The sequence below is a fragment of the Leucopleurus acutus genome (genome assembly GCF_964270905.1).
Source record: "Leucopleurus acutus genome assembly, chromosome: 2".
Taxonomy (NCBI): Eukaryota; Metazoa; Chordata; class Mammalia; order Artiodactyla; family Delphinidae; genus Leucopleurus; species Leucopleurus acutus.
This window is the reverse complement of record NC_139143.1, coordinates 79670799-79697256: the sequence shown is the minus strand read 5'-3', so window position 1 is coordinate 79697256 and position 26458 is coordinate 79670799. Positions and strand designations below refer to the sequence as shown.

General features: G+C 47.0%; 1 protein-coding gene across 1 annotated transcript; it reads left to right on the top strand.

The window, feature by feature from the left end:
- Positions 1–1647: 1647 nt before the first annotated feature.
- Positions 1648–25530, top strand: PRCC (proline rich mitotic checkpoint control factor). The gene is made up of 7 exons (XM_082860784.1): positions 1648–2328; positions 12975–13022; positions 15651–16217; positions 18469–18564; positions 20482–20625; positions 22649–22714; positions 24946–25530. The coding sequence occupies exons 1-7, from the start codon at positions 1858–1860 to the stop codon at positions 25030–25032; spliced, it is 1479 nt and encodes a 492-aa protein (XP_082716910.1). The 5' UTR covers positions 1648–1857; the 3' UTR covers positions 25033–25530.
- The last annotated feature ends 928 nt before the right edge of the window (positions 25531–26458 follow it).

Here is a 26458-nt window from a genome sequence, read left to right as displayed (position 1 = left end):
CAGTGAGAGGCCCGCGTACTGGAAAAAAAAAAAAAAATTTAGACTTCTGGGCCCCACCCCACACTTACTGAAGAGGAATCTCTTAGGCTGGAATTCAGAAGTTTGCATTTTTAAGAAGTTTTCCCAGTGATCTTAGGCACAATAAAGTTTAAGAATTGGTGGGCAGAAAAAATGCTCTGGGCATCCAGAGCAGGGAGCAAACAGATTTAAGCAAACAGGCGGAGAAGGCAGCATATGAGTTTGTTGGTGAAGGTAGGGTGAGATTTAGACACGTGGAGAAGGTGGGGAGGAGGGGGCCATAGCAGGCCTGTCTGACAGAGAATTCATGCTTGGGCTTTCACTGTCCCTCTCTGTTGTTGCCATCATCATCGCCCCCCTTGTCATCCTTTCCATCTTCCTTTTTAGCCTCCTCCCCAAACCTCAACAGTCTTTATGGGCTGAGCTCAGTAGAGCCTTCTGCTCTGGCAATAGGGAGATAGAGCCCACACAGAGGTGGTTTGGCATATATAGGACAGGTACAGAGTTGACAAGTAGAGGGCACCCACTCACAGGCAGACAGGAAGGGGCAAAGATGAATATAAAGAAAAGGACACAAAATTACAGGCGGACAGAGAAGGACAGCTGCAGAATCACGGGCAGACAGACATGTGTGCGCTGGAAAAGGCCACACAAACATGGATGGATATAAGAGGCACTCACAGAGACCGATTAACAAGGTCACACACAAAGTCACACGAATACCAAGCACGGACACACAGATACAAAGGACATATGCAGATAGAGATGGACTCAGATGATGCCTCAGATCTGTGAAGGGGTATCAGATGTAGCTGGCCCCCTTATCCCACTGGGCTGAGGGGAAGGGATTAACCTCAAGTACCAGGTTCTGCCTTCCAGGGCCCTGCCCATCTTTCAGTCTCGCTGCAGAGAGAGGTTAGGACCCAGGCTGGAAGGGCTAGGTGTGCTCCTGGATATGCACCTTGGTCAAGGCGAGGGAGATCACTTACTCCCTCTTACGTCACATTTATTTCAGCTCTGAGATGTTTTTAATTAGGCCTGAAGTCTTGCTTCTTTCTGGCTCGCAGCCCAATTCCGTACAGGTGTCTCGGGCCCTGGCTCTTCTTGGGGTGTTTTATTCCAACTAGGGGTTTCAGTGGCTTCGGAAGCTTCATCAGTTCATTTACAGACCTCTTTCCCTTTAAGCTATTTTCCCTCAATCCGTCACCTTCCCAGACTCCCTCTCATTCCCAGCCTCACTTGCAGTTTCTAAGAGCACTACGTCTCCCATAAATCTTAGCGCCCAGGCAGCTGTTTTAGGGAACTTCAAGTACCGAAATGCTCTCCTATCCGTCTCCGTGACTACCGCGGTGACCGATGGGGCTTGTAGTTACCTAGGAATTGTCAGGAGACCAAAAAAACTACTCATCCCAGGAGTCCTCGTGTCAGAGGCGGGTTTACCTCCTGTCTTTCTCCGCACCCCTTAATCCTTCCTCGGACTCCAACTCCCGCCGTGCCTTGCGCTGAGCTCCCTGCGGCGGAGAATGGTGCTGTGGCCAAAGTGTTTTCTGGGAGTTGTAGTTCGTATATTGGTGAGACGAGGAGGAGGTGGAGTGACTCGGCGGCCATTAGCTGTGTGTAGTTGCCCGGGACTAGGAGCCTAAGTGGAGAGGGAAGGCTTATTCGGTGGAAATCAACTGTGGGCATGGGCCTCTACCGGGGCTACCCCTAGAGTACGGAGAAGGCGGGCTTTTTGGTTCACCGCCCCGCTAACTAGCGGGGCCCACTAGGCCTCCGGACATCCCCGGTGTCAAGTAGGCCTCGTCTGCCGGCAAGGGCGCCCCAAAGGCGGGAGGCGCCATGTCGCTGGTTGCTTACGCCAGCAGCGATGAGAGTGAGCCGGATGAGGCTGAGCCGGAGGCGGAGGAGGAGGAGGAGACGGCAGCCCCTACACCTGGGCCCACTTTAGGGGGCTTGTTCGCTTCTCTTCCCGCGCCCAAGGGTCCGGCCTTGCTGCCTCCGTCCCCCCAGATGCTGGCCCCAGCCTTTCCCCCGCCGTTGTTGCTGCCCACACCCACCGGAGACCCCCGGCTCCAGCCTCCTCCCTCCTTGCCCTTCGGTCTGGGAGGCTTCCCTCCACCTCCAGGCGTGAGCCCGGCTGAAGCGGCGGGAATTGGGGAGGGGCTGGGATTGGGGCTGCCCTCGCCCAGAGGCCCTGGCCTCAGTCTGCCCCCCCATATCGGCGGGGCCGGGCCCCCCCTGGGGCTTCCCAAGCCAAAGAAGAGGACAGAGCCGGTGAAGATTGCGGCGCCAGAGCTGCATAAGGGGGATGTGAGTATCTGAGGAGGGCACCCCCAAACTGCCCATTGGGTTTGGGCATGGGCTCAGCTGTAGGAGGGACTTGTGGAGATTGCGAGACTCTCTCCTGTAAATGCATCCGTTGATTCCGGACCGCTGGATTCCTGGTACAGTGCGATGAATTGAGCTGAAGTTTGTCGGCTTTGGGGAGTTAGGGAATTTGTCCATGCGGGTTTCTTCAAGCTGGTTTCGCCTGCAGAAGGGCCATATACCATCACCTGGCACTGACAGGCCCAGGCCTAGGGACACTTGGTTCCACTCCGCCTTGTTGCATCTTCACCGCAGCCCAGTTTTTTTTTTTTTTTCCCCCTCTTTCTGTCTTATACTGAGAACAGCATAAAATCTGGCACCTTAGGTAACAGGAGACAGGATTCCTGAGCCCTTGCTGAACATTCAGGACTAACCTTTTCCTTTGCCTCTGAACTTAAAAGCATCAGGCTTCGGAACGAAAAGGATAGGAATCCTGGATTCTGTGTTTGAGGGGAGTTAGGGAAGAAATTGAGTATTTGGTTAGTATAGATCGTTTACCAGGCACTGGCCCTTTCCTTCAATTGTCACAGAACTCTGGGAGATAACATTCTAATTTTTACAGATGAGAAACAGGTGTCCAGTATGCATGATCTTACCTGGCAAAGGGCAGAGTGAAGATTAAGGGTTTATCTGAACTCCAGGCCTGTGCCTCAGTTTCACGGTTTAGGTATTTCTCAAGCCTAGGTGAATTAGGACATTTGGGTCCTAGAGAGGCAACCAAGCTCTTGTCGTTTTCTGAATGTTGTATCAGAAAAATTGAAGGCCTTTTCTGGGGTGAGCACTTTGGGGGATAAAGGAGACAGCCTAGGGGCAGGTAATACTTTACAGTTATTTGGAGTTCTTTCCATTCTCTCTCTTCTAAAAGGTTAATTAGGTCAATCCCTGGCTCACCTTTGGTAACCCTCTGAGAGAAGCTGATTCTTGCCCTTTCTTTTCTTCAGACTCTGCCTGGAGGCTATTTCTCCCCCCCCCGCCCCCCCCCCCCCCATGTATTACTGTTCTTTTCCTCACCTCTTTCAAATCTTGGCTTAAAAGACACGTTCTTGGTGAGGACTTCCTAGCCGACCTATTGAAATTGCAACTTCCTGTCACATGCTCCTCCCCACCCCACTTCTTTTATTTTTCTCTGTAGCACTGACATCTAAAATACTATACCACCGTCTAGCATACTGTATATTTTATTTGCCTTTCTCCTTTTGCTTGTATACAAGCTCCATGAAGATAGGCTTATTGTTTATTTTATTCGCTGCCATATCCCTGGTGGTTAAAACAGTGCCTGGCACAAGCTAAATACTACCTAAATATTTTTTTTTTTTTTGGCGGTACGCGGGCCTCTCTCTGTTGTGGCCTCTCCCTTTGCGGAGCACAGGCTCCGGACGCGCAGGCTCAGCGGCCATGGCTCACGGGCCCAGCCGCTCCGCGGCATGTGGGATCCTCCCGGACCAGGGCACGAACCCATGTCCCCTGCATCGGCAGGCGGACTCTCAGCCACTGCGCCACCAGAGAGGCCCTGTTCCAAACTTTTTTCCATATCGTTTCCCCCTTCTTTCTCACCTGAGTTTGTCATTTCTAAGTTTAGGTTCCCAGAAAGGCTTGTATTGCTCCACTGAAACTTAGTTTGGTCTTGATTTAACCTGGAACAAAGGAAAGTCCCTGAGTAGGACAGAGGAAAATAGGTTTGTTGTTTGGGGTGTTTTCTTTTCACAATTTTCCCACCAACTTTTCTCGCAGCCTAATTGTTACATCTGGTGGAAGATGGCACTTTAAACCTGCCTCCCTCCACCCTCCACAGTGACGGTGGAAAGGCTCATTTTTAGGTCTGCAAAGGTAGCATTAAGAAAAGTTGCTGGGGGCTTCCCTGGTGGCGCAGTGGTTGAGAGTCCGCCTGCCGATGCAGGGGACACAGGTTCGTGCCCCGTTCAGGGAAGATGCTGCGGGGCGGTTGGGCCCGTGAGCCATGGCCGCTGAGCCTGCGCGTCCGGAGCCTGTGCGCCGCAACCACAGAGGCCACAACGGTGAGAGGCTTGCGTACCGCAAAAAAAAAAAAAAAAAAAAAAGGTGCTGGTAGAGGCTGTAGAATCTTCCATTTAGGCTGGCTGAAGTGGCAGAAAACTCTGAGGACTTCTAACTGTCCCTCCTTTGTGAGTATAATTTACTAAATTCCTGAGGTGAATCCTGATGTGGATAATTAAAATAAAGCCAAATCCTAGCCCTTAGCTGGTTCAGTTTCCCATTTTTGTTCTGTTCAAGTTAGTATTTTTGTTTTCTGAACATATAGTTCCTGGGAAGTGTAGCCTAAGAGAGTTCCAAGGTGATTAGGTGAGGGTGACTTTCGCCTTTGAAATAGTTGTGGTTCTAAGGCCCTGTGGTTCCAAGCTCTGTGTCTTGTGCTTATTGGGCTCTCAGTAAACATTTGAGTGAATGAATTAGGTTTCCTTAAATAATTTCCCTTTAGGGTTTGGTGCTGAAGTAGAAATAATTACTCTGAATTTTCATTCATTTGTTCGTTCAGTATTGAGCTGCTTCTCTGTGCCAGGAGCTAAGAGTACAGTAGTGAACATGATAGATCCTGTCACAAAAGGAGTTTATGGTCAATGTGGGGGAGACAAGGAAATAGATTTTAGGTCAAGTCAGAGAAGAACCATGATAGAGCTGGTGCCATGGGAGCACTCCTCTGGGGCACTAACCCAGTTCACAGGTTGGGGAGGCTTCCAGGAGGAGTCGATGTCTAAACTTCAGAGATAAGACAGATGAGCAGAAGGTAGCCAGAGAAAGGGGCGATGGAGAGGAGAACATCAGGCAGGGGAACAGAATGTACAAAAGCCCAGAGGTGAGAGAATGAAAACGCTTTGGGGGAACCTTTTGTAAGGCACCATGGCTGGAGCGCATGGGTGGGCGGGGCAGTGATGAGAGATGAAGCTAGAGAGAAAGAGGCTGAGGCTAGATGATAATGGGCCTTGGAAACCATGCCAAGGCCTTTGTACATAATTCTAGGGTAGTGAAGAGCCCTTGAAGTCTGAGCAGGAATTCTCTGATCGCAGGGTGCTGAAAGATCTGGAGGGAGCAAGACTGGCAGAGAGTGTGAAAGATGATGGCGGCCTGGGTAAGGGAGTAGCGGGGGCTGGAGAGAGCTGGAGGCTCCAGGTCTTTTTCTGAGGTAGACGTTTTAAGACTAGGGAATTGATTGGGTGTCATGGGTGAAGGAGAGGATTCCCGGCTGATCCCTTGCCTTTTGGCTCAGGCAGCTGGGAGGGTAGTGGTGCATTTAGGGAATACAGAGGCTGAGCAGATTGGGGATTAGATTTAATTGGTTACAAGTATCAGAAACCGCTCCTAGCTGGCTTAAATGGAAATGCGTCATAAGTATACTGAGGTACCTTGGAAAGGGCCTGGAATCAGGAATTGGAGATCTGTCGGAGACCCACACAGCTTCTCTGCACATTTGATTCATTCTTCCTTGTCTGCAGACCAGTTTCCACTTCTTAACTTTTGTTGCAGGTGAAAGATGGCCACCCATACCTCCTTGGTTTTTCGTTTCTTCCTTTTAGTGATTGGCTCAGACTGACCTACAATCTCAGTCCCAGTTCTGGTTTTCCAGGGGAGAGGATATGATTGGTTTGGGTGAGCTCATCAGCCAGCTGCAGTCCGGGGACAGGGTGGCACCAAATTTCTCTCTCCAGGTGCACTGCAAAATCAAATTCAGTCAGCTTTTGACTTCTGTGAGGAATTAGGAATGACCCATAAAATGGAGAACCATCCTTTCCTTTTCCCTTCTTACTGTTCTTTTTCTGAACAGTGGTTTATTGTTGATTTTGCGGGCTTAGGGGATGCAGACTTCTAAAATTAGGATACCAAAAAAACAAAATTAGAAGAATAAGTTTGCTGTAAGAGTTTTCTGTCATATAATGTGCATTACAACACAAATAGAAATTTTAGGGTTATGTGGATTAGTATTACCCGTCCTTTTAGATTGTTTACCCAGGTAGTGGAAGATTTGAAGCTGTGAGATTGCAAGTTCACTAATTTTGCTCATTTCTGTTAACCAAGTAATATAAGAGTAGACTGCGGTGGATTTAGCTAAGATTTAGCCCTAGATAGAAAGGGAAGGAGGCGCGCCCTAACACCTGTGGGGCACTTGCATAGTGTCCGACACGGTGCTGGGCACTTCAGCGACTCTGTAAGCTAAGTGTTACCCCTAGTTTACAGGTGAGGAGATAGGAATTTAGAGAGCAGAGCTAAAATCACACAGTTTGGGAGTAGCAGAAGTCGTATTTGTACCCAGGGTGTGTTCTGTTCCTTTCTATCATAGTGCCTACCAAAAAGATAGAAGAACCTTGAGCAACCAGAACTATGAAAGTGATACGATGAGCAGTGCAAAAGTGGGAGAGAAAATGATGTCCTAACTGAAGGGCAGATGTAAGAACATATTTGAGACCAAAGGGTAAAGAAGTTGATGAATCTAGCTAATTGGGATAATAGCAGAGAGGAGTGTAGAAGTGATTAGAGTTTGGAGCCTGGGGGTAGGAGAGTCTGTGCTTGGGCCCTGATTTTCTTCTTGGCTCCTGGCCCTGGCAACTAGTGATTGCTTTTTTGGAGAGGGAGTCTGTCAGAACCAGAGCCTGGAAAGATAAGAGGGAGGCTGCCACGGGGAATGAGGCTCTGATAGATTAGCAGATCCCACTGGGCCTGGCTTAATGGAAAATGTCTGTTTCCGTTCTTGCTCAGCAGTCTCTGGGTGTGTGTGTCTTGTCACTCTTGGCAGCTGGAACAGAGAGGACAGTGGTGGCCATTGAGGCTCAGGCTCTAATGAGGCCAAGAAGAAATACAATACTTTCTTCTTAAGAGACACAACCGGTTTGTGTCTCTAAAACCCGGGAATGCCTGTTCTGGCCCAGCGTACTTCTTCCAGCCCTGGGTGCTCCCGTATCTCTAGCATCACCCTTCTTTCTGGGTCTAATGAAACAGACCCACTCAGATCACCATTTGCTGGTCTTTAGCATTCTCTAGGAATTGACTCCACGCCTCCATTTAATATACTCCTGTGGAAAACAGTTTGGCAGGTCCTCAAAAAGTTTATTAGAATTACCATGTGATCCAGCATTTTCACTCCTAGGTGAAAGGAATTGAAAACGGACTCACACAGATACTTGTATGCCAGTGTTCACAGCAGCACTACTCACAGTAGCCAGTAGCCAAAAGGTGGCAACAGCGCAACAGCCCAACTTATCAACAGATGAGTGGATAAACAAAAGTGTGGTATATACATGCAATGGAATATTATTCAGCCTTAAAAAGGAATGCAATCTGGTACATGCTACAACATGGATGGACTTTGCAGACATCATGCTAAGTAAAATAAGCTGGACACAGAAGGACACCTATTGTATGATTCCATTTATATGAGGTACCTAGAGTAGGCAAATCCAGAGATAGAAAGTAGAGTAGAGGTTACTGGGGGCTGGGCAATAGGGAATTATTGTTCAGTAGGTACAGAGTTTCTATTTGGGATGATGAAAAAGCTCTGGAAATAGTGGTGATGGTTATACAATATTGTGAATGTACCTACTGCCACTGAATTGTACATTTACAAATGGTTAAAATGATAAATTTTATGTTATATATGTTTTACCACGATAAGGGGGAAAAAACCCAGTATACTCATGTGCCTCTCACCATCAAGGAAGTTCTTGTGTCTTAGTTAAATACTGTATTTAGGCTAAGCCCATTGCTTCTAGCTGGTTCCTGATAGAAGCTGAATTAATTTTTCTTTTAACTGCTCCGAGACAGCTGTATCCCCCCGACTCCAACCCCTACCCTGTGACTGGCGGATATGTGGCACATCTCTTAGCTTTTGGCTTATTCATCTCCTCCTTTTCGGTACTCTGAACCGAAGTTTATTTTTTTGTTTGAGGTAGTTGGATAATTCCTTGCTGAGCTTTCCTTTCGCTTCCTGTTAGTTTTCATTCAGGCCCCCACATGCCCAGAAGTATTTTGAGTGGCATCTAGACCTCTTTTCATAGTGAACCAGTGAGTCCTGTGTTTCCAACCTCTTTAGTTGGCTAAAGTTAGTTCAGGGGGCAAGAGGCGGTTCTCATTCTATTTCCTCACCCTCCCAATGGCCCTGGACTTCCTCTGTGGCCCTGGGTAGATTACTGAATGTCTCGGAGTCCTGTTTGCCAGCTTTAAGAGGTAAAGATTTATTTTTACCCCTCGCTCAGAGATGAATAGTCATGACTTAAGAAGTGTTTAGGGGCTCAGCACATGTTTTTGAGGGTCTTAGTGTTCTGTTTTAGGGAGTCTGTCATATTTTGTGCCCATCTTGAGATGATTTATAATGGAGTTCATTAGGTTAGTACAAAACGTTCAAAGAAGGATGATTGTGAGTAGCCATAGCAGTTCTCTAAATCCAGAATTAATAAGGTGTTCCTAAAGTCTTTGTACAGTTTGTGTGTGTGTGTGTGTGTGTGTGCGCACACGCGCTTTTAAACTTAGGTTGGAAAAAATAAAACAACTTAGGTTGACAGTGTAATGGAAACAATCTGACATTTAAGGAAAAATTGAATTTTCTTCCCACAGCTGATCTGGCCTTCGGTTCTATTAGCCGTGGGACAGTTTGCCTACACTTTCAAAGTAGCCACTTTCTGTTTGTCACAGGATCTGAAAAATAAAAGTATGCTTGTACAATTTTATAAACGTAATCATCTTAAACTTGATAAAATTTTATTTTCAGATTGTTTCCATTGGACGTATTGCCTTAGATGTTAAAGTTTAAACGTGCCTGGGGACTTAATGAAAACCTTGTATACCCCATAGTGAGGTGGCTCTGTGTGGTCTGCTGGAAAGGAGAAAAGTCCTCACGGTCAGAAGACAAGGGAAATGGTCAGTAGCCCCTGAGGCAGTGAGAGTTTGGAACAGAGAGAAAAGGTCAGAAATGCTTGGGTGTTTGGGGCTTAAGCCTTATTCTTCGGTTGTGTTTGACATCTTGGCAGACCAGAGAGAATAGTAATCCTTGAACTCTGTTAAGAATTTTAGTTTATATACATTTTCATGGATAGTAGCTCATGCAGTCTTTAGAACAATGTTGTGATATGGATAAGTATTATTGCTAACTGAGGCTTGGGGGGTTAAATGGCTCTTTGGGGATCCTCCCAGCCAATGAATGGCAAAGCTGAGATTCAAACCTGTATTTCCTTTTTTTTTTTAACATCTTTATTGGGCTATAATTGCTTTACAGTGGTGTGTTACTTTCTGCTTTATAACAAAGTGAATCAGTTATACATATACATATGTTCCCATATCTCTTGCCTCTTGGTCTCCCTCCCTCCCACCCTCCCTATCCCACCCCTCCAGGCAGTCACAAAGCACCGAGCCGATATCCCTGTGCCATGCGGCTGCTTCCCACTAGCTATAAACCTGTATTTCTGATGTTGTGCCTTGTGCTCTCGGCTGTATCATGTGGGATCTGATCACTGTGGATCTCAGGTCTGGACACGCACAGCTCAGCTGCAAAAACGTGACAGGTGTTGCTGCAAAAACATGGGAGCCTAAACTGATTCAGGTCCCGGTTCTGCCGTGTACTAGCAATTATTTAACCTCTCTGAGCCTTATTTTCCTTACCTGTAAAGTTGAGATAATAATGCCTACCTTGAAGTTTTATTCAGGATTGAATAAAAACTTGTGAATAAATTGCCTGACACATAGTAGCTACTCAGCAAATGACTGTCCTGTCCTTTACTGCCCTTTCTCTTACCCCCATATTTAAGTACTAAGACAGATTTCTCTTTTTTTAAAATATATATATTTATTTATTTTGTTTATTATTATTATTTTATTTATTTATTTTTTTGTGTGTGGTACGCGGGCCTCTCACTGCTGTGGCCTTTCCCGTTGCGGAGCACAGGCACTGGACGCGCAGGCTCAGTGGCCATGGCTCACGGGCCCAGCCGCTCCGCGGCATGTGGGATCTTCCCAGACCAGGGCACAAACCTGTGTCCCCTGCATCGGCAGGCGGACTCTCAACCACTGCGCCACCAGGGAAGCCCTGTTTTGTTTATTTGTCTTTGGCTGTGTTGGGTCTTCATTGCTGCACACGGGCTTTCTCTAGTTGCGGCGAGTGGGAGCTACTCTTCGTTGCGGTGCGTGGGCTTCTCATTGCGGTGGCTTCTCTTTGTTGAGGAGCATGGTCTCTAGGTGTGTGAGCTTCAGTAGTTGTGGCACACGGGCTCAGTAGTTGTGGCTTGCGGGCTGTAGAGCACAGGCTCAGTAGTTGTGGTGCACAGGTTTAGTTGCTCTGCGGCATGTGGGATCTTCCCGGACCAGGGCTCGAACCCATGTCCCTTGCATTGGCAGGCAGACTCTTAACCATTGTGCCACCAGGGAAGTCCAAGACAGATTTCTCTTAACAGGTTTTTTTAATACTACAATTGGCAGCAGTTAGTAATTAAAATCATTGTGTACTGACTACTGTGAGGTAATATCGAACTGTAAGATACGGCCTTGGCTGTCAGAGTAAAGGGAAGAATACGCACGTGAAAAATGTAACATTTACACAGCAGGCACAAATGAATCATTGTTAGCATGATGCCACCCCAGACAAATGAATAACTTAGGGACACAGAGTGAAAAAGAGCAAGGTGAGCTTCTTCAGAAAGACTTCAGGAGTTTCGAGTCAGGAAGTACAGAGTGCAGACTGACAGGAGAGTGAGAGGTGTCAGTGACTCAGGTAGGGGAGAGGGAGTAATAAGGTGGGGGACTTACGTGAAAGAAAGCACAAATGGAGGATCAGCCAATTCTTTGAGGGGATGTTGGAACCACACTTGATGCCCTTATCTTTTTTTTTTTTTAATTTTATTTTATTTATTTATTTATTTATTTATTTTGCGGTACGCGGGCCTCTCACTGCTGTGGCCTCTCCCGTTGCGGAGCACAGGCTCCGGACGCGCAGGCTCAGCGGCCATGGCTCACGGGCCCAGCCGCTCCGCGGCACGTGGGATCTTCCCGGACCGGGGCACGAACCCATGTCCCCTGCATCGGCAGGCGGACTCCCAACCACTGCGCCACCAGGGAAGCCCGCCCTTATCTTTTTACTGCCTTTATTACAGTTATTTGGGTACTTGTCATTCTTTTTAACTGGACTGTAAGTTTCTTGAGGGCAGGGACTTTTTTCATGTCATGGCACACAAGAAAATCTTTGAAGCACAGTGGAGGAAGTGGTACAGGCTGTGTGCCTCTGGAAACCAGTGGGCCAGGACTCTACCTGCTCCAAGCCCTGCCTGATGCCCTGTGGGCTGAGTGGGTCAGTATCATCATAGTACCTATAACCCAGCCATAGGACACCAGCTGGGAAACTCTGTCTACAGTGCCTGGCACAGTGTCTTGCATACAGTAGGTTCTGAGTAATGATGATCAAAAAGTCCTTGTAGCACACAAATCCAAAAAGGAACCTGGGGACTTCCCTGGCCATCCAGTGGTTAAGACTGTGCTTCCACTGCAGAGGGCGTAGGTTCGATCCCTGGTGGGGAAACTAAGATCCCGCATGCCATGTGGTGTGGCCAAAAAAATAAATAAATGAAAATAAAATAGAAAAAAACAACTCCCAAAAAACCCCAAAAGGAACTTGTGAGATATGAGGGTCAGTTGAGAAAGACAGGCAGAGGATTTGAGTTCTTTAGAGTCTTGGAGATGAATAGGATCTTAGATTCTTGCCTAATCACCTTTGTTTACAGATACCCCAAACCAAGGTGCTAAGAACAAATGGAAAACTTTTAAGGTTCTCAGTTTGGATATTAATTTTTTAAAATAAAATGTGAAAGCTTGCTCTTCATATGCCTTGCATCTTTTTGATAGTTGGAGATGCTGAGGAACTGGTATTGAGCTAAAAGTTTAGACATTTTTAGTGTGAGAGCTAGTATTAGAAACAATCCTGATGAGTCAGAGGAGTAACACAGATGAGCTCCCTTCTTGCTCCAAATTCTCACAGTCATCATTTGCTCGCCTTCTTCCTGGACACAAACAACTCTGTCTGGCAGACAATAGATCATACTTCGAGAGGGAATGGATTTCTCCAATGGCTTTGACCTTTAATACCTCATAGAAAAGTAGTTAACATACCACTTAATCCCACTGGAGTTCCCCAGCCCTGTGGTTATGTAGTCTATATAAGTGGTTTTAGAAGTGAAACTGAGATTGGGTGAGATTGTGGGCCAAATCCCATTCATCTTCTAGTGGACAGATTTATAGGAAGAAGAATGGGTGTAGCTTTTTCTTTCTACCAAAGACTGAATGGGAGGAAGTAGTCTTAATTTAAAGGACTAGAAATGGATGCTAAGAAGGCTGTGCAACAGGTCTGGAGGTATGGGAATGAGTGCCAGGGGTGGTCAACGCATACCTTGTTCTCTGAAGCCGTTTGAGAGCAGGAAGGAAGCTCTGCTTTTTGGCTGGTTCTGGGGGGTGCATCTCGCATACAGAGGAGGGGCTCGGACAGGATGATGGCCCCTGTTGTCCAGTCCTTTATTTGTGCTTCATTTAATGTGGGTGCTTCTCCACTGTCCTTAAACAGTGAGGCCTTATTCCGTTTCTTTTTCTCTTAGTCAGATTCCGAGGAAGATGAACCCACAAAGAAGAAAACTGTCCTTCAGGTAAGCTTTGTGATGTAATAGAAGCCATTTCTTCTCTTCCCATATTGCTTCCTAAAGATGGGAAATTTCCAGGTCAGGCGTAGAGCAAATGCAAGTATTGGACGACTGCCTGTTGGGTGTAGTTTTGTTTTCCTGATAACATCAGACCTCGTGCTTCTCTGCCCTCTCCTCGCTGTTCCCTGGCTTCAGCGCACTGGCGTCTCTCCTAGAGGACAGGCGTGGTAGGGAGATGAATTGGAACTCAATTTGATTCATTACATTTCAGGTAAAAGGATTATTTAGGAACGGTAGAATAAATGGATTGGTCAAAATGTTGTTATGGAACATCTGAACTTTAAAATTATCCATCTTCTCCCTGTCTCATTTTTAACCTGGAAAAGAAACACTTAAATAGCACTTACCAGGCACTAAGTGCTGTACCAGTGTTTAACTGATTTAATCCTCCTAATAGTGCCTAAGTCATAGCGTTATTATCATCCCCGTGTTACATACAAGGAAAACGAGAGCTTAAGGAACTTGCCCGAGGTCAGACAACTAGTGGGGACAGAGCTGGGGTTCAGACTGAGGCAGTCTGACTGTAGAGTCCAAGCTCTTACCTGCTGCATTTGGCTGCTGCTCTGTCATCAAGACCAGAAGTCCTTAACCAGACAGTGTTGGGAGATGATCTTGCTGCTGTTTCCTGTTTCCCCTTGTCCCCGTGCCTTTATTCTGGCTCCCAGAAGTTTCTTCCTGTTCAGCTCCACACTCGGTGATTTATACACTCTCTGACCTCATGTTGATTATGTGCCTCAGGAAGAGCAAAAGCAGTTCTGCCTTGAGACTTCCCTGGGGGCGGCGTAGTGGTTAAGAATCTGCCTGCCAGTGCAGGGGACACGGGTTCGATCCCTGGTCCCGGAAGATCCCACATGCCGCGGAGCAGCTAAGCCCGTGCACCGCAACTACTGAGCCTGCACTCTAGGGCCTGTGAGCCACAACTCCTGGGGCCTGAGAGCCACAACTCCTGGGGCCTGCGAGCCACAACTACTGAGGCCTGCGTGCCTAGAGCCCGTGCTCCGCAACAAGAGAAGCCACCGCAATGAGAAACCTGTGCACCACAACGAAGAGTAGCCCCCGTTTGTTACAACTAGAGAAAGCCAGCGTGCAGCAACGAAGACCCAACACAGCCAAAAAAACAAAAACAGTTCTGCCTTTATAAGGTTGCTGTCTCATGATTTAGGTATATGATGCTGAAGTTGCTCCTTCCTCTGACTCTGTTAAGGTGTCACTTCCATGGCTGGGAGGTGTTAGAAGGACAAAGTCATGTGAAAGTTAGAAAGATAACTAGTGAGAGTGATGTTGTGTCCATATTTGTAGTGGGTGATGGAGGAGGAATCATGGAAGATACTGACTTGCTGAGACTGAATGAAGCCAGTTGTTCTCTGTTATCAGAATGGCTTCCTGGAGGACGTGGACTGGCAACTGAAGAAATGAGAGGACACTGGCTCAGAAGGCACCCCAGGAGTAAAAAGCAGTCTTCCAGATGGTAGGAAGAGATGAGTGCATAGAGAAACTCTGAGCTATTAAGGCAGAGTATGGACCCAGCACTGCCCAGGGATGTAGCCATGATCCCAGATGTATCTGAGAAGTCAGACACTTTGAAGGTAGCCTGAGGATGTGCTCCACCGGCCACCTCAGTCTGCTTTTTATGAACCTGAGCCTCTGGGGTCTACCAGGCTGAAATGACCCAAATCTGTGAACACAGACAGCAGGGAGAAGAGCCCATTTTCTGGATGAACAGTTCTGCCTGGCCTGCTTGACTCAGAAGTCTTATTTTACTCATTCTGGGCATTTCTTGGCTGAGAGAGCTGAAGTACATGGGTACTCCAGGACGGTGACACAATGACCTTATTCCTTTCTCCTTTTTCAGACTGACACCTCCCTCAGCCCTGCAGTTAGGCCAAGCTGGACCTGTAGCACATGGAAAGCAGAATCCCAGAGATTCTTATGAATAATAGCAACTCTGGTTGGGCTGAGGAACACTGGATAGGCTGAGCCAATTAGCTTACAAATTGATAAGTTACATGCATGACTCTGGCGTAAGCAAGCTGAATATACCCCATCTATAGGGCTTTCCTTGGGTCGGGGAGGGAACTTCTGGCGGTATGTATGAATATCTTTTTTGGACATAGGCTTGCTCTTGACTTTGAGTGGCAATCCAAAGGAAGCAGGGAGTAGTCCCATGTTAAGAGGAACCGTTAGGACATAGAGGTTCAGTGATCAGCTGGAGAGAGCCCTGGGCTTTTTGCGAAGAAGGATGATGTATTTGCCAAATGTATTTATCATATTTGCAAAAAAATCAGAGTCAGGGAAGGCTTTGTGGCAGAGGGAAGTGGAGCTGGGTTGAGATGGATGAGGAAAACAGGGATGACATCTTACCTTGGGAGAAGCGGACAGCAGAATGGCCTGAGGTAGGAGGAGTCAAGTCCAGTTTGGATGACGTTAGTGGTCCGAGGTTAGACGGAAACAGGGCTGGTAAGATTTTAGGCTAGAGCACATATCTGTAATGCTTGTTCTTAATGTCAGTAGTATGTATCATAACATCTCACTTGTCATCTTTCTTCCCTCCTTACCCAAACCTGGGCTCACCAGGGATCCAGTGAGGGGACTGGTTTGTCCGCCTTGCTTCCCCAACCTAAAAACCTGACTGTGAAAGAGACTAACAGGTTGCTCCTGCCCCATGCCTTCTCCCGGAAACCCTCGGATGGCTCCTCTGACACTAAGCCCTCCAGACAAGCTTCTAAGACCAAGCCCTCTTCTCTCGCCCCTGTTGTGGGCACCACAACCACCACTCCATCGCCCTCTGCTATCAAGGCTGCTGCCAAGAGTGCTGCCCTGCAGGTGACGAAGCAGATCACGCAGGAAGAGGACGATAGTGATGAGGAAGTAGCCCCTGAGAACTTTTTCTCCCTCCCTGAGAAGGCTGAGCCGCCTGGAGTTGAGCCATACCCTTACCCCATTCCCACTGTCCCTGAAGAGTTGCCTCCAGGCACGGAACCAGAGCCGGCCTTCCAGGACGATGCAGCCAATGCCCCCTTAGAGTTCAAGATGGCAGCAGGCTCAAGTGGGGCCCCTTGGATGCCTAAGCCTGGGGATGACTACAGCTACAATCAGTTTTCCACGTATGGCGATGCCAATGCCGCTGGTGCTTACTATCAGGTGGGTAAGAGGCATGGAGGGCAGGCCAGGGAATGTTGGAGTACGGCCGTCAGGGAGAGCTTTGAGCCAGTGATACGGCCTCTGTGGCATCACTTTGGCTGAATTAATGAATCTTCTGGTGCCTTGGTTTTCCTGTACCTGTCAGGCCTCAAAACATACTGCCTTTATGCTAAGTCTTGTAGTCTGATAGGTCGAAACACATAATTGACCCGTTTATTCTGAAAACAAAATGTCATTGTAGGAGCTGATGAAAGGTATAGGGAGAAAGTGGAAGAGGAGCAGTCTCTAGTCTTAGAGATCCCAGGTAGCTTCTGCAGATGTGGGTGAGGAGGATAAGTGAACTGTGGCATAGACTCCTAGACAGCAGTGAGTCCAAGAAGAGTTCTGGAGGCGGGGAGTGCTGAGGAGGACTGCAAGGGAGAGGAGGGACTGTGGAGGACAGGAGGGAATCTGGAGAGTCGAATGCAAAAGGGAATAAGGAGAATGGTGAGAGGCCTCGACTGAGTCACAGGAAGTTGAAGGGACTGAGGCAAGTCCCTGGAAAGAAGATGCTGGAGGACCATAGTTTGGGCAGAGATAGAGAATGGGGTTTGAGGGTGGTTTGGAGTTTGAATCTCAAACTATATGAGTCTATTACTTAACTGCGTCTCTGAGTCTCAGATTTCTCAGCTCTAAAATGGGAAGAATACTAGCAACTTCAGGGTTGTTAGGTAGAATTACATTGGTTTAGCGTGCTGCCTGGAACATAGCAAATGCTCAGTAAATGGTTATGATAACTTTTTATTCAAATGTTATTGGGAAGAGCTGTTTAAATTGTTCTATGTGGCCTCAGAGAGTGAGAATATATGAGGCCAGGTTGTAAATAGGTTTAAGAAAGACTTTTCCAGTGGTCAGAGCTTCCTGAGATGGAGAGGGCTCCCAGGAGTTCCGGGACTCACGGCAGTGGTGGAGGTGGAACAGAGGCCTCTGGCCGGTCCTGTGGCTGGGCAGCTGTAGGAAGTTTTCCTGCCAGCATGCGATGGTTTCAAGACTCCAGTCTTCTTCAGCCACTGTGATTCTCTGAATGGTCAGTGTTAATCTTATCTACAGTCTAGGCAGTGGGCTTTGAAGGCACTCTGTTCTGATCAAAGACCTTGAGAACTATTTGCCGTTAAACCTTGTTGTATCCTGTAGGCTGATCAGGGACAATGCATCTCCCCTCAAGGTTGTTAGAAGGAAGGAGGAACATGAGTGTTTTGATCTCTTTAGCAGGAGAAAAGAAAAAAAAAAATCTAAGAAACCACTAGTTTACATCCAGCAAATGAGTATCATTTGGAATTCTGTATGCAGTTATCAACATTATTGAGGTAATCTGTGCAAATTAAAGCACTTTAAATACACTAGGGGGCCCTGCAATTTAAATGTATGTTATTATCAATACTTTTAATGAAAATTAATTACTCTGGGTTTTTATGTATTACTTTTATTCAGAATTAAACCTTTATAGCTCACTATAAAGTGAATGTTTTTAGAGGAGCATTTCTTGGAGTTCTGGGCAAAGGTGGAAGAATTAGGAAAAAGTGCAGGCAGGGAGGAAACAGTTTCTCAGCCCTGTGGCTGCCTGACTCGGCCACAGTAGGGGCCTTGCCCTTGCCTTCACCCCTCTTCCTCTGGGGTCCATAACAACATCTGGACAGCTCACCTCTAAAGGGAAATCATCAATTCCTGAACTAAAAATCTGGTAATGCAAACCTGGTTTGTTCCCAGCTTTGTAAATTCCATACCACCCTTGTAGGGGTTGATTTTTATCCGAGATCTGCAACCTCCCTGCCTGTTACAGGTGATCTCCTGTGTCCAGGGTGCTAGATAGGACGAGGAGCATGAATGGCATGCCTCACACCTCTCACCTCTGCTCACACTGGATTCTGCTGGGGTCTTACGAGCAGGAGCAGGGCTGAGGTGCAGTAGAGGTCAGGAGTGGGAACCACTCTTGGGAAGCGGCCAGGGGAGCAGGGGGTAAATTGAAGCCAGAGAGAACGTCTTTATTTCTTACCTCTCTTCCCTAAAAAATATCCGTCTGGATGGTGCAGATGAGAAGAAAGTCTGGTTCTTGAGTTATAGGGTAGGTCCTTAGGATCTGTGCCTTTACTGGTCCATTTGAGGGTCTGTAGTGTGGGTGTGGGTGTCACCACTGCCTCTTTGATGAGGGTTTTCTTTGTCCCCTCTCCACTGTGCCCTCAGTTGGTGTGTTTTTTTCCCTCCTTGACTGCAGGATTATTACAGTGGTGGCTACTATCCCGCACAGGACCCAACTCTGGTCCCCCCACAGGAAATTGCCCCAGATGCCTCCTTCATCGATGACGAAGCAGTAAGTTAACAAAGCACAAGTGACCATCTTTAACCCCTGGTCACCAGGTTTCAAATCTGAAGCTAAAGGAAATTCTTTCTTTCTTTTTTAAACTACATTCACTTAGGATTAGGTTTGGCAACATATAATTGAGAAACTTCAAGTAATACTGGCTTATGTAAGGGAAGTTAACTTTTTTCTTCATAAAAGAAGGCTAGAGGTAGGCAGGCGAAGGCTGGTATGGCAGCTCCACAAAGCTGTCAGGGGTCCAGTCCCCTTCTGATCATTACTTTGCCCATCCCTAGGTTGTGGCCTTTATTCTTAGGGTTAGTGATAAGAATAAGAATGGGGCTTCCCTGGTGGCGCAGTGATTGGGAGTCCGCCTGCTGATGCAGGGGACACGGGTTCGTGCCCCGGTCCGGAAGGATCCCACATGCCGCGGAGAGGCTAGGCCCGTGAGCCATGGCCGCTGAGCTGCGCGTCCGGAGCCTGTGCTCTGCAACGGGAGAGGCCACAACAGTGAGAGGCCCGCGTACCACAAAAAAAAAAAAAAAAAAAAAAAAGATTAAGAATGTAGCTAAGTCCATTGCCATCATTACTGCATACCAGGCAGCAGAGTGGAGAAAGAAAGTCACCTCCCCTTTTAGGAGACTTCCTGAAAGTTCCTAAGAACACTTCCCCTTCTGTCTTACTGCCTAGAACCTGGTCACATGGCCATATCTAGTTGCAAGGAAATGGAGTCTTTTCGCTGGGTGGTAATATGCCTAGCTGAAGTGTTGGGTTCATTCATACTAACGGAGACAAGGAGAGTGGATTTGGGGAGGGAACAGCAGCCACAGTAAATAACCCTGTGTTTCACATCACTGTGTTCCCTGCTGCTGAGCTTTTCCCCAACTCAGCACAAGGGAAGATGAAAACCCCATGTCCTGCGGCCATCTGGTCATGTTCAGGAGATAAAGTATTCCATCTGTAGGTAGGTCACAGCCTATTAGGAGTGGGTTGGAGAAATTGGGGATTCTACCTCTTTGCATGCAAGTTCTTATAAAAATAATTTTCTTCTCACCTTTTCACAGAAAGATGTGCATCCCTTTGCAAACTTCTGCCTGTGGTTAATACTGTGTTCATCCACCTCCCTGTGTATATCCTCCTTGACAAGTTCAGTAGTTAGGCCCTTTTTGTTTTAAGCCTAGGAGGCAGCAGAGAGCTCATCCAGTGGCAAAAGTCAGCTTCTTATGGGTAGAGTGACCCCAGGAGGCCTTGCTAATGCTCAGACCACAACCTGGGTTTCATTGCAGGTTTCCGAGTGTTATTGAATTTAATTCCCCTTTGCTCACACTCCTTCTAGGCATATCTCCTGGTGACTTGTGGTGTGATTTTTTTTTTTTTTTTTTTTGAGGAGGAAGGAGTAGCAGCCTCCTAGAAAATTTGCCAGGTCTTTTTTTGAGGCTTCCTCTCTCCCCATCTCTACGTTCTCCTTCTCTCATGTCTGGTCTGTTGTGCGGTCTGCTGATTTGGTGATACTGAACCAATGCGAAGGAACAGACATGTTAAAAGAACCAATTTTTAGAAGAGAAATCCTAAAATTTTTTTTTTGTACCCTTAATTTGAAAATAGTATGCAGTCCTTTTAGGCAGATACAATTTATAAATAATTTGAATACAAATTCATATCAGTGATTCTCTGCACTCACTTATGTTTGGGAATACATTTTGGCCTTCCTTTCCCTGAGGCCAGGAGAACCTCTGAGAAGTAGCCTTTCACCTGGCTTTAAGGCCACTTGGTAGGTGGCATGGTGAAAGGACATACTGCATAGAGAGAATTAAGGGTGCAATGGAATTGGGGAGGCCCAAAACCATTCCATAAACTCTGGATCCTTGGTGACATCTCCTGACCCCCTACCCAGACCCCCCACTCCTGAATTTTTTCCCCCTTTTCCAGTTTAAGCGGCTGCAGGGCAAAAGGAACCGAGGGAGGGAGGAGATCAACTTTGTGGAGATCAAAGGTGATGACCAGCTCAGTGGGGCCCAGCAGTGGATGACCAAGTCATTGACAGAAGAGAAAACCATGAAGTCATTCAGCAAAGTAAGTGGGAAAGGTCTAGTGGGTGGCCAAAGCAAAATCTGACCCCCATACCCCATTGTTACTGTCCCAGCACCTTTAGCAAACACCTGTTCCCCTTGGTACTGGAGTGTACACCAAGCCTCCCAGACAGAGCTCCCGCCTTTCAGAGTTTTGCAGCACTTTGCTCTCCATCTGGGTGGTGGAGTCTGGTTACTGAGATTGGATGGTTGAAACAGTTTCCTAACCTGCAGTTGGGAAGATCTCTGATATGTGTGGCTCCTTCCCTGGCTGGACGGGATCCATAGCTGCTCTTCCTTCTCTCTGCAGTCATATCTCTCTCTCCATTCTGTTAAGTTGGGACCCGGCACAGACATCTGTGAGGTGTGGGCACAGCAGAGCCTCAGAAGCCCTGGGGTCCTAGGTGCTGAGTGTACATGTCCTTCTCTCTCCTTTCTTTCCATTATTTATTGTAGCCAGCTGTAGTCTTTTCAGATGCTTTATGCCTCACATTTCCCACACCACACTCCTACCTTCTCTCTGCTAGTTTTCTTCAGTCAGTATGATGAACATCTCTTCACCTAGTAGCTGAGTACAGCAAATGTGGACATTTATGAGCCTGCCACAGGGGGGAAAATGTGGGGAGCCCTGGATTCTAGCCGAGCACCAGTAAGGCCAAGGTCGGGCATTTTATTCCCTTCTCTATCCATTTTCTTTGCTTTGTTCTGTGGCCACAGATGGCCATCTGAGCCCCAGCCATTTGTTTTAACTGAATGTTGGCGGCCATACAGGACAGAGCAAAGGATTGTGGTTAGATCAGCATAGATCCATCATTGTTTACTGGAAAAACCACTTAGGAGAGCATGCTCTACTAACTGTGGGTCGAGAAGCATCATCACATAGTAATAGCTACTGTTGTCAGTGCTCACTGTGGGCCAGGAATGGAGCTGGATGTTTTATGTTTGTCATCTTTAACTGTCATATTAAATGATATTAAATAGCATCAAGGAATTGGAGTTTGCTGTTTTCCCAGGTCTAAGGGTTTTTTCCATCATCTCATTGTATTGAGCTAGATTGAAAAAAAAGGAGAGAAAGATACAGTTCCTGTCCTTGAGGGGTTTACAGTGTAGTTGAGAAAAAGAGATTTAAGGACACTTGAGTGTAAATGATTATGGTGCAAATTGATTACATAAGTGCTGAGGAGACTCCAGAGAGGAGTTTTGGGAGTTAGGTGGGGCTGATTAGGAAGCTTCTAGTCTGAGACAAGACTGGCAGAGGACAGAAAAACCGCAGAATGAAAGCCCAGACCAATATAGACTTTGACAGTAAATCATTTGCATCAAAGTTTGGTTAGGGGTTCAGTGCAGTTACGGGTGGAGGCTGGAAGACTGGAGAGAGGTGGGGTGATGGCGAAAATCTAATTCCAGGGAAGTTGTTTGTTGGCAGTTACTAGAATGAGGGACTGGGGTTTCAGCCAGAGGTGATTGATGGGAGAGAGCTTGGTAAGCAGTAGGTAGGAGATAGGCTAGACATCTGGCCTGACTGGGGAGAGGTGAACAGAGATGAAGAGGGCCTAAAGGGGAGATGGGCAGAGTGGGTGGTGAGAGAGTCTGGAGGGCGCGAGGAAAGGAGGGAGGAAGGTCTCCTGGACCCTGGCACTTCAGCTGTTTTAGACTGACTGCAGGCAGTAAAGCTGGTATCAAGTGCCCACTGTGGGCAGAACACCATGCTTGGTGCTGGGGGCGGGGTGGGGTTACTTACCAAAGACGTGTAGTAGACAGTCCTGACCCCATAGGATTTCCAGTCTAATGGGGATGTTAGCTGGCTATTTTAGGCAAGTAGTCTGAGCTTGGGAGTTTTGCATAATGGCTTTAATAAAAATAACTGTAAGTATACAGACATAAAAACAGCTCCAAGCTGACTTTTTCCCCCTAGGATTTGGGCTGTGTATAGTTGGTTTCTTAATGCCCAACCTTGCCTCATTGGGGCACGTGAGAAACTTCCACTTTTCTTTCAGTGGGTTAATGATTGTTTTCTTCCCTTGCAGAAGAAAGGTGAGCAGCCAACAGGCCAGCAGCGGCGGAAACACCAGATCACGTATCTGATTCATCAGGTGAGAGGGCTGAGGGCCCTGGCCTGCTAGGCAGGATCCCTGAAAACCTGGGGATTTGAAGGCTGAGATCTAGGCTAAGAAGCTTCCAGCAGGCGCCCTCCCCAGTTCTCCATACGGCCACTAGGTGGGGATGTGTCCTTCAGAATTCTCCTACTCTGCATCAGTCTCACTTTAGATAAGACTCAAGTACAGGTGCTTGGAATAAACTCTGTAAGTGAAAATTCAGATATTCAAAGCATAAAGGTAAGAGGGGAGTGAACTGGTTTATCACAGGGTTCTTTCAAATAGCAAGTTTATCTGATAATTTAAAAAACTTTAGGGACTTACCTGGTTGCGCAGTGGTTAAGAATCCACCTGCCAATGCAGGGGACACGGGTTCGAGCCCTGGTCTGGGAAGATCCCACATGCTGCGGAGCAACTTAAGCCCGTGCGCCACAACTACTGAGCCTGCACTCTAGAGCCCGCGAGCTACAACTTCTGAGCCCACATGCCACAACTACTGAAGCCCGTGCGCCTAGAGCCCGCGCTCCGCAACAAGAGAAGCCACTGCAGTGAGAAGCCCGCCCACCGCAATGAAAACCCAATGCAGCCAATAAATAAATTTAAAAAATTAAAAAAATCTTTAAAGAAAAATTGGTTCACCAACTTTTAGCAAAACATCCACCTCGTGAGGAAGTTGGTTTTATTTATGTTCTCCATTTCTGTGGCAGGAAACATCAGTGCAAATAATTCAAAATTACAGATAATCCAGAATATCTTCTGGAATTAGAATATGTCTTGGTATTTATTTGATAGGACCTGGCAGCTTTCAAATATTCACTGAATCACTGAATATCTTTTCGAGACCTACTGTACTAAATGCTGTCAAGGGTACAGACAGGAATAAGACTCTTTCCTGGCCGTTTCCCTGGGGAGTGTATATGCTGGTTGGTGATTTCAGTGGCAAAACTTGCTTTCGTTGTTCTTATCATATTTTCACATTCCTTTTCAGAGACTCCTTTGTATCCTTACCCTGTCTTATTGTTTGTAGGGAAAGAATTTGAGGGTAGGGTCTTTCAAAATTCTTTTAAATTTATTTTTTAATTATTTGTTTTTGCTAGCTGCTCCCCTGTAGTGTCTTTTTTTAAACCCAAACCCTTAGCACCCCACCCCATTCCAGGGGAAATGAGCAGGTATCAACTAGCTTGTTGGGAGTGGGGTTGAGGAGCCCCATTTCTAGGGTGGCGCTTGTACCTTCCCAGAATGCAATGTAGAGCCAGGAGTTGTTGCAGTCAGAAGGAGAAAGCATTAATTCTAGTTCCTTCCAGTCAATTTTTCACAGCTTCAGTTTATACTTGAAAGTGGTGTGAATTTCTAGGGTACCATATACACTGTATTCAACACAACAGCAAACTGTGGCTCCAGACTAAGTTATTATTGGTTGGTGTCCTGTTTTGACCTGTCCAAGTCTTTGAGGCTGTCCTCTCCCACTTGGCTAGTTAGGTATCCAAGGTAGCCAGTTGTCTTTCTTTCAGATGCCAGATTCAGTTTCTCATTTGTCCATTTCCCACTTGAGCATCTCAGTTTTAATTCTAGCTGATGAAGGACCAGGATTCTTGAGTCTTTATTCTGCTTAAACCCTATTAGCTCCCCAAAGAGATGGTTTTTCTTTGCTTTCTCAGGGTATTCCCCTTCTGCTTGAATAAGGGAAAATTAAATCTTTCAAGGGATTTGCTTTTCCCACCTAATTGTTTTGATGGGAGAAAGGCTCTATTTTTTATTTTTTAAAATATTTTGTGTAACACTATTCTAAATATACATACCAATATTATTAAATGAAATAAGTAAAAAAAAGATGTTGGGGTTTATTAATTTTTTTTTAAATTTATTTTTGCTGTGTTGGGTCTTCGTTTCTGTGCGAGGGCTTTCTCTAGTTGTGGCAAGCAGTGGCCACTCTTCATCGCGGTGCGCGGGCCTCTCACTATTGCGGCCTCTCCTGTTGCAGAGCACAGGCTCCAGACGCGCAGGCTCAGTAGTTGTGGCTCATGGGCCTAGTTGCTCCGCGGCATGTGGGATCCTCCCAGACCAGGGCTCGAACCTGTGTCCCCTGCATTAGCAGGAAGATTCTCAACCACTGCGCCACCAGGGAAGCCCGGGAGAAAGACTTTAAATTGGGAAGTGCACAGAGGCAAAAGAAAAATATTTCTCAGAACCTTAGTGTGACTCTCCCCTGCCCCTTCTTCCTCGCATAGGCTAAGGAGCGGGAGCTGGAACTGAAGAACACCTGGTCGGAGAACAAGCTCAGCCGCCGGCAGACCCAAGCCAAATATGGATTCTAGGGCTCTGGACCTGACTGCCCCCTGGATCTCCTGCTGCCCAGCTGGCCGGGCCCCCAGCTTCGTCTCTGGGACCCCAGCTGTTCCAAGCCCAGGATCTCCTTCCCTGAGGACCCAGCCCTCGCCTCTGCGAGAATGAACATATTTGATAGATTTTTCTTAACAAAAGTTAGAAAATTCAGCTCCTTTCTGTCTTGGAGCTAGCAGAGACTCAAGTGATGCCTCAGAAGGGGTTCTGAGTTCTTGGATGGGAGTTTTGCTCTCTGTTGGGTGTGACGAAATGTTGAACCCCTCCATCTTTTTTTTTTTTTTTTTTTAAACCAGGGATGTCTGTTGAAATAAAACATTCAGTCTGACAGATGCTGCCTGCCCTGACCGTTTCCTACTTTTAAGTGAGGTCTCTTTTTTTTGGACCCTTCTCATTTGTTATCCTGTCTTTGGATCTCAATATTTACTTTGTGTAAAGCAACCTCCAGACTATCGTGAGCTGCCTTATGATTACTTTGCATCTTTTCTGAGTACTCACCATCTAAACTGGGGTCATGGCCATTGAAGGCTCTAGGAATTGTACCAACAGTTTTGTATGGGACAGGGGCCTGTGATCCCAAATATGGAAAGTATTGCTGATCTCGGGTATCTCTGAAGACTGGGGGAAGTCAAGGAGATTGTTTCTGTGACATGAAAGAGTTGTTGGACATGAAAAAGTGGTGAAATGCCTGTCCCTAAAGATGAGTCAGATTTATACTGGTTGTCATCGACCTGGGCTGGTTTGGAAGCTTTGCATAGAGCTTGGGGGCTAGACAGATCTTGGAGATTTCTGGACTCCTAGCTTTTTGCTTGAGAGGGAGGGGCAGGTTGGGTGGGTGGATGGATGGGGAAGGGAGGTGGCAGGGTCTGTGACTTGAGTTAGCTGTAGGGTACTGTGGTGCCCAGGAGCCACAAGATAGGTGGTATGATTCCTCCTCGGAGCAAGATTCAAGTAGAGATGGAAGATACCGGGTATCGTTCACAAAGCAGCATGCAAATCCTACTGTAGACACTACTGAAACCTGTTGCTGAGGGTACTGGGACTCCAGTAGGGCTTCACTGCAGTGGCTTCCTGCAGGAAGGGACTGTTAAACTCCTGCAAGAAGAAAAGCCTTGGGTGCTAGGCAGAGCAGTGTTAACTGGACAAAGATGCCTGACTCTAGTCGTTGCAGGTTCTGAATGGGGAGAACACTAGGAGGAGTTGGCGTTTGACAGTCCTGGTGACAGGAAGGCTAAGGCTAGAGGGGCAGTTTGAAGAAGTGTGTGGTGGGGACTTGGAGTCTAGAAGAAGTGAGGAATCTCACCATGCTTCTGCTCTTGTCGGCTGGGGTAACTTGAGGAGTCTGTTTCTCATTAAGTACAGAGGAGGGTTTCATCACTTACAGGAAAACCACCCGCTTAT